The sequence below is a fragment of the Platalea leucorodia genome (assembly GCF_965183815.1).
Source record: "Platalea leucorodia genome assembly, chromosome: 2".
Lineage (NCBI taxonomy): Eukaryota > Metazoa > Chordata > Aves > Pelecaniformes > Threskiornithidae > Platalea > Platalea leucorodia.
This window is the reverse complement of record NC_138824.1, coordinates 75672432-75688032: the sequence shown is the minus strand read 5'-3', so window position 1 is coordinate 75688032 and position 15601 is coordinate 75672432. Positions and strand designations below refer to the sequence as shown.

Genomic DNA, 15601 nt, shown 5'->3' with positions numbered 1-15601 from the left:
GAACTTATGTGAAAAAACCGTGGATGTTTGTTAGGTGAATTTGGGCTTGCAAGGGAGACTCGTGTAGCTCACAGTCAATCTTGCCCGTTCACTGAATGCTTCTTTCCCGTGACAGGGACTAAGTAATGGGAATATTTAGCAAGAAAGAATGATATCCCTGCAGCAGGCAAATGAGTCAAACCTGAAGGTCTGATGTGAAGATGTTTCACCATTTGTGATGGATGTGATTTTGACTCCATTTGACATTTTAGAGGAGTAAATGTTTGAAGTGACTTACTTTTAAATCCAATCTACCAATGGAATGAGGAAAACAAAGAAGTAGAAAGCATGTTACCTTGTGGAACATGAGTAGGCACCATATGAAAAGGCAGTGTGCTCACTGAGAGCATTTTCAACAAGTGGTTGCACAGTGCTTTTACAGCTTCTTCCTTTCCAGTCTCAGTACTGGTGCACAAGACTCCTTTCTCCCACTGATGGTCTCCCTCTGCGGGTGCTGCTTGCCCTGCCCTGAGCCTCTCGCTGGGAAAAAGGTTGGCATGAATGCTGAAATGATGAAAGTCATTTTCCACGAGTTTGTTTGATAGATTTCATTGAGACTTTTTGCCAGGCTGCGATAGCATTACTCACAGTGGGCAGGGCCTTTACTTCAGGAAAATCTCATGACAGACAGCGGACCCCTGGTAGGGAAAGCTACTGCCAGCGGTGAGTCTTCAGAGTCAAGCCACACCAGGAGCTCCTGCTCCCTCCTATGCAATTTACTACTTGATAAATAAGCTTGCAATTTAATTTTCAGAGAGAGAAAGTAAATGACGCACCGTTTTTGTGCCTACTGACCAGTGACTTATACTGAAGATGGTGTTTTGTGTGCGCTTAAAAATAAAGATGCTCTTAACAATAAGGACATTGAAAATCAAGACATCCCGGCCGTTTTTGTGACCCCCCCATTCATAAAACCCGGTAGGTTCAGCTCTGATTCACAGTGTTGGCCATGGTTTTGTGAGTCTGAATTTAGACTGATTAGAAGTGTAAATTCTTCATATTCCTTCCATCCTTCATCACTGGGGTTTAATTTTAAGAGGATTCTGTGAATGCATGTTAAAATTGTTGACTTTAAAAGAGAGAGCTTCAGTTTGATTCTTTTTTTCTCAGTACATTGATAAAAGAAGACTGGAAAAAATGTGTGATAATATCTAATACAGAAGATTTGATAATCCTGTCTGATGATGGTGAATGAAAATCAAAAGATTTCCAGCTTGACAATGTTACACATATGCTGCTTGGTATAAAACACCAGGTTCAGGACAGTGTAATCAATCTTTAGTGTCTGAGTATGTCAGTGTCACAATTTTCTAAGACAGGCTCACATTCTGAAGGAAACAGTCTCATTATATTTATATATATGTATATATATTCAAGTGATTTATTTGAACCAAGCAATTTTGGCATAAATAAATGTAGATCCATAACCAGACTCAGCACTTGTGTGTGACCTCTGTAAGCCCTGCAGGAGACCAAGCACGAGATATTTCTGTCACCTCTTTCATTCACATTAGTTTCCAATTTTCAGGCTGGACTCTCTGCATTATAAATCAGACAATTCTTATGTTGTATAATACTACAAAGTGACTTTAGAAGGATAATTAAACCCTATCGAGATGGTGAAATTTTTCATTTTCAAAGACTGATGTAATTTCTATTACTGAAAATTTATATGGGATCCTGTAATAGTTTTTTTCTCACTGTACATAGATGTATGACACGCTTGAGTTATAATTTTTTCTAGAAAAGTATTTATCTTCCTAATTTTAGCCAGGTTTTGTTGGGCCTGAATGAGTTGTAGAGTTAGTCAGGAAGTGTCAAAATGTTACCAGCCTTTTACAAGTGGGTGACCGTTTCCTTTTTCTGGTATGAACACTAAGAAAATGCATGGAGATTGCCTTATAATTGTCATTCAGTTCAGTTTTTAACATATCAGTACACTGTAATCGGGGTTATGAAAAACTCCACTTACGGTGCTGCCTGTTATTTATACACTATGTGTTTACACAGAGCCACACACAGCCACACACAACCTTCCAAATCAGTAAGAATTTTGTCGAACACGTTAGTCCCTAATTTCTGTTTGAAGACTGTCACAGTCCTAGCTTTAAAAAGACTTTTTCCTTTTTAAAGAATGTACTTGTTTATGTTTATTAATTTTGAACATTTCACCTGTAAAATTTATGGGGTTTATTGATAATTGGCAGTGGTTAAAGGGTACTTATTTATGATCAAACTCATTATGGCATTCCTTGGGATGTTTGAAACTATTATTAAAATAGTGACAAACATCTAAAAAGACGCTTAAAGCGTAAGAATTCTCTTTTGGGCAGTAATCTCAAGTGGAAATGTAACTCAATCAACTGTGCAGGTGTCTTGCATAGTAAAATGATTAACTGAGCTCAATTGTCATGTGAATGAGAGAGATTTAGGTTGATATGGTTTGTTTGGATTTCTAGAAATCTTAAAGCAAAATTCCTTAAGACTCTTAAGGACACTACACAGCCCAAAGGATAAGTACAAGTGTCATTACATTCATACAATAACATTGCATGTTATGACAGAACATAGACATAAATGTTTATTTTCTTAGTAGAGAGGGTGTTACCACTGGAGTTCAACAGGGATATGTGTTAGAACCCATGCTTTCAACGTATAATTTTAGAGGAAGAGCAAATAGTGAAGTGGCAAGTCTTTCAAATTGTATTAGAATATTCAGGGTAATAGAGACCAGGGATGTGTGTGAAGAATTGCAGGAAGACCATAAGAAGCTGAGTGTTAAAAGGCATGTTCAATTCAATGTAGAACAATATGGAGTGATGGAAATGGCGAAAAATGGGGGAGAAGGGGAAAAATCTTAACTCCAGAAAAAGAAATGATGGGTTCTGTGTTGACCATCATCACTTTGGAGGAAGATCTTGGGGATTCATAGACTGTTCTATGAAAACTCAGTGCTCAATAGCTTGCAAAAACCAAAACAAATATTAGAAATTGTTAGAAAAGGAACAAACAAAACAGACAGCCTGAGTTTGTCACTGTATAAATCCTTTGTGTGCCAGCACCTTAAATGCTGTGTTGAGTTCTGGTCTGCACGTTTCAAAAAGTATAACAGAAACTGAAATGGTTTAGAGGAAAAAAGCTTATCAATCACAGGTACAGAGAAGTATCCTCATGAGGAACAACCAAGTGGGCTTGGAGTCTTCAATCTGAAAATGTGGTCTGTGACAGGCAATGGCTGTTCACTCTCGCTTCTAAAAGAAGTGTGTGAAATGAACAGCTGAAGAGATGCAGTGCTTGTGAAGAGTATGGAGATTATTGCAAACTCAGTGTAAGTACAGTACCACCCATCAGAAAATAAATTAAAACAGTCTAAAACAAGCTGCTGTGATTAAAAACAAAACCCCTCAATAGTATAAAAGTATTTCTGGACTAGTATCTTCTGCATAGGGCCTTAAATCATCCTTAGTATAGGAGAAGTGTAATGCGGGCAAATGTGACTATTGGGCAGTTTTAGGAAGGACGTTGTACATAGTCCAGTGAATGTGATTTTTATGTTGAAAAAAATGTCAGGCACTGTAAAAAATACAGAGTTAAATATGTGATGATAAATTTTGGAAGAGTTAGTGCAGTTTTTCTAGACATTTATTTAATTTATTCATTAAGTAGTCATTAAATGCTTTGAAGAATTCAACAACCGTGTGAATTAATTTAATCTTGATTTTTCAAAAGCTTTTGGCAAGGTTCATGCCAAAAGATTTTAAAGTGGCCAGCTTGTCTTGAGATAAGAGAAACATCTCTTGTAGATTAGTAACTGATTAGGAGACGGAAAACAACATTTAAGAATTATTTTTCTGCTTTGGGATGAAGCAACGGGACTCCTGATCCCATAGGCATATGTTCAGTGCATTTATAAAAGATGATAGATACAGAAAAAAGGGTGAACAGTGAGATGATGCATTTTGCATAAATGTGTTTAGAATAGTCCAATTAATTTGACTATTGATAATTAAGGGATTTGAGCATCTGACATACAAGGGGAGGCTGAGAGAGCTGGAACTGTTCAGTCTGCAGAGGAGCAGGCTCAGGGGGACCTTTTCCATGTGTGTAAATGCCTGATGGAGACAGGCAAGAAGATGGAGCCAGGGTCTGCTCAGTGGTGCCTATGACAGGACGAGAGGCAATGGGCACAAACCAAAAAGCAGGAAATGCCATTTTAGTGTAAGAAACACTTTTTTACATTGAAGGTGGTCAAACAGGCTGCCCAGAGAGGTTGTGGGGTCTCCATCCTTGGAGATACTCAAAACCTCACCAGACATGGTCCTGGGCAACCAGCTGTAGCAGCAGGTGGGACTGGATGGTCTCCAGAGGTGCCTCCCAGCCTCAGCACCCTGTGATCCTGTGAAATCTTAACTACCATGAAGAACAGGGAAAAATCTCACAATATTGAATGACTGGGTTATGAAGGGATGGATAAATACTGCGTACCAGTAAATGCAAATACTGCATATAAGTAAAAAACCACACCTACGTATTTACAAGAATAGGATTTAAATTAACTACTACCACTCAAAAAAAAAAATGTGATTTACTGTTGAAAGCTCTTTGCAGAACATCTTCAATATTCAATGCCAGTCAAAAAGGCAAATAAAATCTTATTACTTACCAGGAAAGAAGATGAAAACAGTACAGGAAGCGTCCCTCTTCCTTTGTAGAAATTGTTGGTTCATCCTGTTGTGAATACTCAAAAGGAGTCTGGTAAAACTGGAAAAAATGAGAGAAGGATGGTGAGGAGGATGGGATGGCTCTGTGCTAATAAACAAAGGTTCTTCCACTTGCAAACAGCTGACTGAGGTGTGATGTCATGCAGCTGTGAATGGTATAGAGAAAGTGAATGAGAAGTGGTTATTCTCTGTCTTATTGTACACAAAGTAGAGAACATCCAACAACAACAACAACAAAAAAACACCACTGAAGCACAACCTTTTTAATGTAATTAAGTGTGTCACTAAATCACAGAGCTTGTTGTCCCAGAACCCTGTTGAGGCCAAGTGCTTGAATGACTTGAAAGTACCATTAGATGAAGTAGTGGAGGTAGGTTCATCGAGAGGCTAGGCGTGACCCTGGATTCAGGAAATCTCTGAAACTTCTTGCTGCTGGGAGGGTGTATTGGCAAACGTCACTGCTAGGCTTAATGCTGTCACTTATACTTTTTCCTTAAGCACCTGCTATGGGTTATTGTTGGAAACAGGGCACTTGTCTTAATGTGTCTTTTGTTTGGTAAACAGGGCCATTCTTAACTTGTTGGAACAGCTGGGTTACTGAAACCTAGGGCAAGAATGATGATTTCTTTTCTCTCTGCAAACCAACATCCTCCTCCTTACTCAGTTTTACTTCTCTTCTCAAAGGAACAGTTACAATGATATTTTTGCCTTTCATGTCAAAAAGGCATGTATTTAATTGTAACTGCTGTGTGATGAACTGAATGACAAAGCACGTGTGGTACCTCTAGACATAAGGAAGCTTTGTATTGCTTTCTCCATGTTTTTTTTTATACCAGGTCACATCCTTATACCTGACTTTATTGAATAACAAATTCATGACTTGGAAGTTTTATGGGTGAGACACAAGATCTATACTCCTTTTTCGTAAATCAAGTTTATTTATTTAATTGAAGACGTTATCAATTTATTTAAAAAAACACTTATATTGTACTGAGTTCAAATTGCTCATCCTCAGAGCTTTTTGGGGCAGTCATTCCTCTCTCTTAGGCACATGCTATTTGTTGTGCAGTGCCATGCACACTCACGAAATCATAATCCTCATTAACACCAGCTGATAGGACTTTGTTTTTCTCTTGAGGCTTTGGGTGCCCTTGCAAGCCCTGTCTTCAGGCTAGTGCTCCAATGAAATCAGTTCCCCTTCAACCATAAAGAGGATTATGCTACTCTGAGGAGGCACCTTAATTCAAATTTCCAGTTGGAATCTTTTTTATATCCTGTTCCACAAAGACACCTAACCATCACCCTCTGCAACTCCTTAATCAAATGGTATACATTTATACAGAATTTATTACCATACCACCAAGCTTCTCCTGGTAACACACTTATGCATTAGAGTTTACGGGCACCACTTCTAAACTTGGGTTATTTGAATTGATCGGGGGGAGTGAGGAGGGCCATAGGGCAGGCTGCGAACCCTGGAAAGTTGTTCATCATTTCAGGGATTAGCTGATGTGTAATTACGGCTAAATAAGACAAGGGATGAGCATTTATCTCAGGTAGACAGGTTCCACAGGCACTGGTGAATGAGAGGGTCGCACTTGCCAGAGGCTGGGGTGTGTGGGGAGGGCTGGGAGGCGATGTGCCAGCACGGCTGCCCTGCCGCCGGGCAGCTCGCCCCTGCCTCCCCTCCTGGGGTTTGCCGCAGCGGGGTTGAATCGCAGGCTGAGGGTGCCTTGGTGCACAGGGTGGCTCTCGGGCTCCAGGCTGGAGGGGTCGCGTGTTTCTCTGGACCACCATATCCTGGGTGCTGTGCATCTTCTTGGTGTTCATCTCAAAATGTTTTTATTTGTGTTTCGTTTTTGTGTTATCTATCTTGTTGAAAGTCGGGAAATTCTCCCCCTGCTAACTTTGGTAAGCAAGGGCTTTTCAAACTTGTGGGTTTGTTCTCTCCAGGCAACCTTAAGCTTTACAGGCTGTATCGTTGTTCATAGACTATTTTAAATTTCTTTATAATGCCCTGCAGTACGTTCCCTTGAAACGTCAAGATTGCAAATTCCTATTTTTGCAAAATACCAATTGGAAAAGATCTTGCTTTTTTATCAGGATTAATTTCGTACATAAATTATGAGCATGAGGAGCAATTATTCTTTTGGAGAGATTTTCCCATTGAAAGAAATTAAAATATACATATACATATAGATGTATCAGGACTCCTTAACTAACGATAGTGTGTTTCCCAGCCATGCTGGGTTTCCACGGGCTGTGTTTTTGCCAACCTTATTCAGGCTGTGCAATGGTCTGTGATAATTCTATTGAAATCCCTGAAATAACTTTCAGAGTTAGGTTCTACTTAAGTGATTAAGATGACAGAGCCTGACCTTCAGAGTAAGATCCAAAGCCTGTTGCTGCTGATAAGAATTTTTCTATGTACTTCTGTGGTGGCTTTAGATCTTGCTTTGACTTGTAGCATTTGTGTAGATGAATGTTGAAGAGGAGAGTCAATTTTTTTGACTGAAAGTTGTATTTAAATCTATTTTCCGTCTTTTTTTTTCCAACATGGGTTTCAGTATTTTACTAAGAGTTAGAATTTTTCCTGCCATTCAAATGACATCTTATTTTATACAGGTGCATCCATTCAGACTTGAATTTATTTTTATGTTATTAGTTTTATTTTTGGAATTGATTGTAGTCAGCATTGTTATTGAATCAGTCTTACCTGAATTTTTCACTATTCTGTGGGGACTAAGTAGAAGAAAAACATCAGATAGGGCACTGAACACCTTGCATAAACAGTTCTTGATACAACTATATCTATTTTGAGTTCCCAATAGACACTTTAATTTAGCATGAAAAGCAAGATTATTACGGTTTTGGGTACTTTGATGATGTAAGCTCTCAAGACATTGAATCCCTTTTTCTCAAAGCTTTTGTTCAGATTCCCTCACTGCATAAAAAACATGGTCTGTCTTCTCTTTCTTATCCTTCCCTCCAAACCACTTGAATTCAGAGCAGGCAGATCTTACCCTACAGGTGTTCTAGCACTTAAAATGGATAAATTCTGGCATGGATAAATTCTGGCATGTCGAATGTATGAAAATTATGGTGAGTCATTGGCAAAAAATCCAGCCAGAGGATTCTCATGTGTATCACAAACTTTTCTGAAGAATCACTACAAATATGCTACTGAGGATCTAAACCAGCTGATGGTGGTTAAGAATTTGACCCTCATATAGTAAACTGTCCCCCTCTTTAGTTCAGTACACTTGAAGGTCATGCGCTTTAGTGACCCACCTTCATCAAGAAGATGATACAAATTATTTTTTATTTTTCCCAACCTAAAGTTGCTTGTATTAGCTTCATGACTTAAAAAGTATTATTTTTTGAATTTTGTATAATTAATGTAGCACTTAAATGGAGGTTGTTCTTTTTCATGCCTACCACTTGCTTTGCTTAGAGGATCCCAGAAGGATGTACTAGGAGAGAAGCAGTACAACAGTGCAATGTCCCTTTCCTCTCTCACCCATCCTCAGCAAAGGGATGCTGATCTCCTTAAGCTAACTCAAAAGTGTAGATTACTCTCCCAGTCTTATGGTATCTTTCTGATATGTATGTCTTTGAACTTTTTGTAAGGATTTTGGTCATTTGTTCAGTGTCTTTATTCTTTCCTACAGGATTGTCTTTGAAAGAAGTATATTTCCAAAGTCTCTATTACAGTAGCAGCTTTCACTGAGGCTATTTCAATTTTGCGATACTCCAGCCTCCTGAATCTCATTTTTAAACTCTCTGTTGAATCAGGCTGGAAACAAACATTTGAAGTGACTGTTTAGCAAAATAATTATTTTTTCCCAGTGGTCTAGAGTGAAAAATATGCAAATATGAATAAAATGAGCTAATTTGGAAGGCACTGAGCTTTAATGAATAACCATTTATATAACAGCAAAATAAAGCAAATTAAAATTTGTTGTGAACACAAGCTCTTTTAAAAGAACAAATTAAGTGAACATACTGAGAGTTAAATCAAGACACTGGAGGCTTTAATAAGCCTGTTCTCTGCATGAGGAGTGCTGAATGAAAGAGGAATCAAATAAGACCTTCACAGAATTGGCACCAAAGTATTTTTGTTTCTCGCCTAACTCTATCCGGTGTAATAACACACTGAGTTTGAAATCTTACTCTAGTACATCACTTGAGGTGAAACAGTGAGGAAAATTGATCCCTTGCCCATAACCCCTGTGCACAGATTTCCCCAGAAATGGCAGTTTCACTGGAGGGTTTGTTTGTTGACGCTGCATCTGTATCTGGAAATTAGCATCAAGCTGAATGTTTCTGTTTTGTACAAGGGTGGATGGTTTTAAAGGGGAAAAAAACAACAGCAAGAAGAAAATACTGCAAATGTCTGCTTTGGTTTTTTTTTTCTTTTCTTTCTTTCTTGCCCAGTCTGAGCAATATAATTCCATAGTTAATGGAATTTATAGAGAACAGTTATAGACTAGTATGACTCTAGGTTTTATGTGAGAATTATTTTCTCTCCAGTATCTGGAATGCTAAATGTCTTTATTTTGGCTACATTTATGTAAATATTGAGTCTTCCTGCATATCATGAAAACAAAGATGTGTTGCAAATCATTGTTTTTTACTGCAGAAGCACAGCAAAAACTCCATCCTCAAAAGAATGCATTAGCCTACCTCCTCGAAGTGGTCAGGTTGTCCCAAAAATCTCCATTTAGTGCTCTGAGCCTTCAGCTAGTGCAACCGATAGATGACACATGATCTGTCTCGGAGGGCTTACTCCCACTTTTTGAACACATTCTCTGTGAGATCAAATGAATCCAGTTTAATAGCACTATAAAGCATGTTCTAACATCTTAAATATGAGCATGTACCAACTAACGTGAGCAGGAGGTTGAACTGGATGACCTCCTGAGGTCCCTTCCGACTTCAACTTACTCTGTGACACTGTAATTCTTTACTGGTCTTTGATAGAGCTGATTCCCTGTTACTAAAAAAATGTCAGAAAAAAAGTGGAAAAACTGAAGTTTCTGCTGCATAGCTAACAAGTGAATGAGAGGACAGCACACTTGTAGAGGAGCACAAGATAAAGCCTGAATAGAAACCAAGGCAGAGGTTTATATAATCAGGAAAAGAAGGCAACTTCATGAAGTTCATAAGAGATATCAGTATGTATATCCAATTTAGATAATAAACAATAGGTATTTTGATGTGTCATGCTAGGCAAAATGTTTGTGGATGGATACATGGAATGCTAAACTTCAGTTAAAAAATCTACCTTGTACTACCAAGTGCAATATTTTGCTCGTGCTTGTGTTTTTTCCTTTCATGTAAGTTATTACAGAAAAATAGCCAAAAAAATGTCAGACAATTATTAACTGTCCAGCTAAGCTGAATAGCACAAAAGGCATTTATTTGGTGATTAATCACATTTTATGTTAGCACTAGTAAAACTTTTCCTAAGCATTTGGGCCAGAGCAGTGGGGCCTTTCCTCCAACTGTGGAAGTCTTCATTTTGGAAAAAAAGTGAGGGGAAGTCCACTCTAACCTATAGTGAAGCTTTTGTAGAATCTGCATGTGATATAATTCACTTGGCTCACAGATTCGCGTCTCAATTCTGCTGGTCCAGCCAGCAGATGGTCCTATCTTGTATGAATAAATGACATAAACAGGCAGAACTCGTGTGAACAGCAGTGCATTTATAGAGCCCTCTTTGAAAACCTCTGCTGCCTGACAGCAATGAATCATGCCTTTTCATGTCAAACTTCATACTGGTTTTACACGGTGGTTAGCCCTTCATAGTGGCATGCTTATATTCACTGTCCTTAAGTTGATTGCATTGCTAATTTCCCATTTTCTGTATTGTAACAGCTGGAAACAGTGAGAGTGAGGGCCAAGAAGCGGTGAGGAAAATACAAGAAGAAACTTTGACTGGAAAAGGTACCATACTATACCCTTTTCTTTAAGTAACTCTTTATTCCTGTCGTTTTGCTGGCATCTTCTTTTATATAAGGTCCCCTTGTATGTTGTTAAACTTTTTTAGTTTGGGGAAACTAATTCTTAAAGTACATCTGACACAAGGGAAAAAATAGTAGGATGGGGTTTTTTAATGCTTTCAGTTTTGTTTGACTTTACTGTGTGTCATTGCAAAAGGGCTGGCTGTAAGTTGCAGTCTGCCTGCCCGTGTGTATGGGTACATTGATTTAATAGCTGGGCAGAAAATCAGAATACTAGTCATTTCTACTAAGGAGAAGATGACAGCAGGTAAGAGTGGGTGTGCTCTTTTTCATTGCTGGCCTTGCATCTCATGGTGTGTATAATCCCACAAAAAAGGTGATTTCTTTTTTTTTTTTAAAGAGGTTTCTAAGAGAACAGGGCTGCCCAATTGTGTTATTTGATACGTGGTGAGAGCTTATAATCCTTCACAAAATAAAACTCTGTTCTTAAAAATAGATGGACCTTTAATATCAAGCCAAAATTCCTATGGTTTTGTGGTTCTTCTGGTTTCATTGTTTAATCTGATGAGCAGTTGTGTTGGGAGAGGCATAAGGAGAGCATAGCTTGATAACTATGAGAAAAGGCATATCACACACTATCATCTGCTGTGCGATTATAATTTGCAATTTATGATGGAGGTTAGTGCATCTAATATTTCCATCTCTTGGATTCACTGGGCGTAGTTCCTAGTAGTGTCTGATGATTCACTGCTGCCACTTTGATGTATCATTTCTTGGCAAAATAATAGGGCAGCGCTGGTACTCCACCCTATTTAGGATCTTCATGGCTTCTGCTGAGATCTGATTCTGTTTTTGTGCCTCTAATAATTACTGTTATGATGATCAAAATACGTTAATTATTGTGTTAAAAAAACCTTTCATTAAGATTTATCTTTTGACTTAAATAAATGTGCATCCATCATAGCCTCAGGATACATGTATGCTAGTTAAAAGCATCATAAATTAAGGCATAGTCAGAAGCATCATGAAAGGAAAAAGGTAATTATCACATCGTTTAAATCTTTTGCTGGAAGTTTCTGTACAGAGACCAAAACAATTTGGAATTAGTTACATCATGTGACCTGCGTGAAGCTGAATAAACCAGATTCTGCCTTATTTTCTCATTTATGTGTGATCGCAGACTTTTCTAGCACCCCAGTCTGTCTTGATTTTTCTGAACGAAGTAAGCTTTAACCTTCAGTTATAAACTTTATCAAGATACAGCTAGCAGTCTGAGAAAGCTGAAATTGTGTCTAAAGTTGACTGAAGTTGTTCCTCATTTTAATTATAATGGCGGAGGCTTTAGTAATCTCAGGTCCTGATAGATTTGGCCTAAAAACGAACTGGAAGAGTATCACCTTTTCAGAATTTCTCACTGATTGAGGGATATTTGTATTTGCAAATATCCTGTACAAAGGACTTGTGCAAGCCTGCGCAGCAGTCCCGTGTTATTGCTTATCGATGAATTTGCATATCACTTTGTAATGGGATGTGTGTGCAGATATGGTCAACAGGACTAAGCTGTGCAAATGTAGCACCTTTTCAAAGGCTACAGTTCAACATCTGTTTAGTCACTGTGTAAAAACATTATCAGTTATTTTGACCTCTTTTTTTAAGCATTTTCTGTGACCCATATGAAAAAACTGCTTACAGAAACTGTTCCCATCTGGAATATTGGACTCCTGTAGGAGAACTACTGAAAACAGTATTGCTGGGCAGCCAGCGTTACCAAGGACTGGGACAATATAGCTGTCCTTCTTTTACCGTGGACAAACTGTATGAGCGAGTGCCATTGGTTTGCTATCCAGATCTCAGATCTCTAATAACAAGGAAAATCTCCTTGCTCATTAGCAGGTTAGACAGCAAAAGGGAGCAAGAGACCTTGTCTTCTCCTTGTTGCCTGGCTGAGCCATACATAGTACAAACGTCCCCAGAGACAGCTCTGGGAAAAGGCCAGGCTTGTTGAAGGCATGTAATTACAGTGTTTTTAAGGCAGTATCATCCTTCTGTGTCTTGGCCCACTGTCTGTTTGGGGCTCTGTCTGCTATCTAAGGTTAAGCAGTTTTACTTGACATAATTTACATTTACTTCAGGGACAAGTGAGATTCAAAGCATGTACATAAATTGTTCGTATGAAGCAGCTGATCAGCAATAACGTGTTAACAGTTTCAGAGGAGGATAAAGGATAATAATAAAAAGGTTATGGACACAGGTGATGCTTTTTTGCAGCAGCACTGTAAGGCATGAAGAAAGGACTGATCAAATTTCTGAATACAGGGAGGCAGGAAGCCTGGTTTCCCATGCTGGAGGCATTCAAACCAGAGCCAATGCCAAAAGATGGTAGAGTATTAGAGAGGTAGGCAGTTGCGGCTGGTCCCCTACAAGGCAGCAATGCTAAGGGACACAGAAAATCTAAGCAATGCATCACATCACCTCTTCCTACCACCCATCCTCTCCCATGGTGCTACACCAGAAGCCTCCTTGGTTTCTCTCCTGGTCGATTCCAGTCTAAGTGCCCTCCTTGGTGTCTGGTCTCTGTGCTGAGTTACCTATTGCCAAGTGTAAAGAGTGAGGAAAGAGGTAGGCAGCTGAGCAGAAGAAAATAAGGTACAGGCCCTTGGGGCATGACAGACCCAATTCACTTGACCAGCAGAACCTCCTCCATGATAAAGCAATCAAAGCCCTCAGATATCCAGAACAGACCAGAAGAAGTGCTGCATTGTCATTAAAATTATCACATGGGCACTATTTCCAAAAGACCAGGGGCAACAGATTGCTATGCTCTGAATCATAAAGCTGGGAGAAGCCAGAATGATGTGGGTATTTATCTTGCTTCCATTTGTTAAATTGGGAACTTGTGTTGTTAATAGTAGCAATTATATGGCTGGGAAAATTGTTGATGGCTAGGGATTGCCACAGAGATATTCTAATTGTGTAAGTCGCTGTAATTTACGCATAGGGTGTGTTTGTGTTAGAGCGTTCGTTAGTTAGATCAGGAGAGCGCTTTTCAGGCAACGCTCAACTGTTGCCCGCTTGCTGAGTGCGGGTTCGCATCAGGGAGGGCACCACAGGTCCTGACCTGGATTCTCTTTGGATAGAACTAGCCTGGGAGGTGAGCTGCAGCAGTAACAGAGAATTAGTGCATGGCAGCAAACTTAGAGCTTATCTGCACTAAGAGTCCCAGCGACCTGTAGAAGTGTCTATGTGAGGTCCCCAGCACAAAATGAGCTCTAGAGATGATTGACTTCTATTGATCCAAACTGCTTGTTAATGTAGCCATAACTAGTTACCAGTCCTGAACAAACTACATAGAGTTATGGAATTGGGATTTTTTTGTGATAAACTCAACTTTCAATGATACTACAAAAAATCTTTCCAATAACATAATAGAGTATATCTCCTGACTCAGTTACCCTCAGTTTACATCTCTGCAAATGAAAGCTGGTTTTAGCCTGATGATTACAAACATACAAATGTTGGAAACTAATATATAAACATGAATGAAAGCTTCATTCATTCCAGCATAGGTTCATGAATGCCAATGGAATCAGCAATTAGCAAAAGTTTATGCATAAATATCACTCAGCACAGTACCGAGGAAGGGCTCTCACAACTGCGGAGTAGGAGCTGGAGTTGCAACGAGACTCAAAGGAGAGAAAAATTAAAAGTTAGTGAGAAAACAGGGTGTAAAAGTCATATTAAGCACAGACCTCTTCAAAAGAAGAAGCCTGTGTTTAATCTCACCCAACATTTTTGCGGCAATTCAAATAAAACCACAATCATAAAACTACACACTAAATCCCCAGCATTCATGAGACTTCCATTTGAAGCCAGGTGAGAAAGGAAGAAGAGACTTTCTCCCTTGGAGTCAGAGGAATGCAGAGGTTAGCAAGGTGGCAACCAAATCGTGTCATTTACAGTCTGACCCACATCAAGACCGCGTGGGCCAAGCAGTAGGAGGAATGATATCACCTTAAAAACACTGCAATTCACGTGCATTCAACAAGCCAAGCCTGGCTTTTTCCCAGAGCTTTCTCTTGGGATGTTTGTGCTACATATGGCTCAGCCAGGGAATAAGGAGATGACAAGGTCTCTTGCTCCCTTTTGCAGTATAACCTCCTAACGAGCAAGGAGATTTTCCTTGTTATTAGAGATCTGAGATTGAAGCATTTACCCAAAAGAAGAAGGGGTAATCTAGTCAATAGGTACCAAGCATAATTGCAGAAAAACTCGTGGGTGTTACTCCACTGACGCTTGCTGTATGTCAGGCACCAATTTTAACAAATCAGTCCACGTTTTTCCACTCTGTACCAGGCTGTTTGTTGTTGGCTTTCCCTGCAGGCTAGAGAAAGCCAGCTGCTGAGAGTTCCCAAATTCCTGAACGTTCAGATTTGTTTTTACCGAAGAGTCAATGGTGGTATTCCCAGCACATAGGCCAGAGTTGTGTAAGCCAGTTCAGCGAAGACTGATGCCTTGTTAAAACATGCAAAAATGTCACCCACGACTTTTTCTTTGTCATGGTATGTCAAATATGTTGTTATGGAAGTGATCATCCAACTGGTCAAAAATAGTAGAAAATATTTTTGGTTGAGATGTATTTTCTGTAAGTTTGCATAAGCATGTGTGAGTTTATGCTTGCTTGCATCAGATTTGCTTTTCATGGTGTAGTTTTGAGGTGTATAAAGCATAACATCCTGAGCTTGTGGCAAGACCTGATGTGGCTACTTTATCCCTTCTACCACATCGTGCCATTGGCATGTACTTTCTCTACCACTGCTGATGCTGAAAGACCTGTAGGATTGATTTAAAGAGTTCCCTAGCAATAACACTGCAGTT

At 39.2% G+C, this 15601-nt stretch overlaps 1 protein-coding gene across 1 annotated transcript in view; it reads left to right on the top strand.

Moving 5' to 3' along the window:
* The window catches only part of ZBED1 (zinc finger BED-type containing 1), a 168408-nt gene that overhangs the window by 40149 nt on the left and 112658 nt on the right, over positions 1 to 15601 (top strand). The window contains exon 3 of the mRNA XM_082304355.1: positions 10641 to 10709. Coding sequence (XP_082160481.1) covers positions 10641 to 10709 — 69 coding nt within the window. The remainder of the gene's footprint in view (positions 1 to 10640; positions 10710 to 15601) is intronic.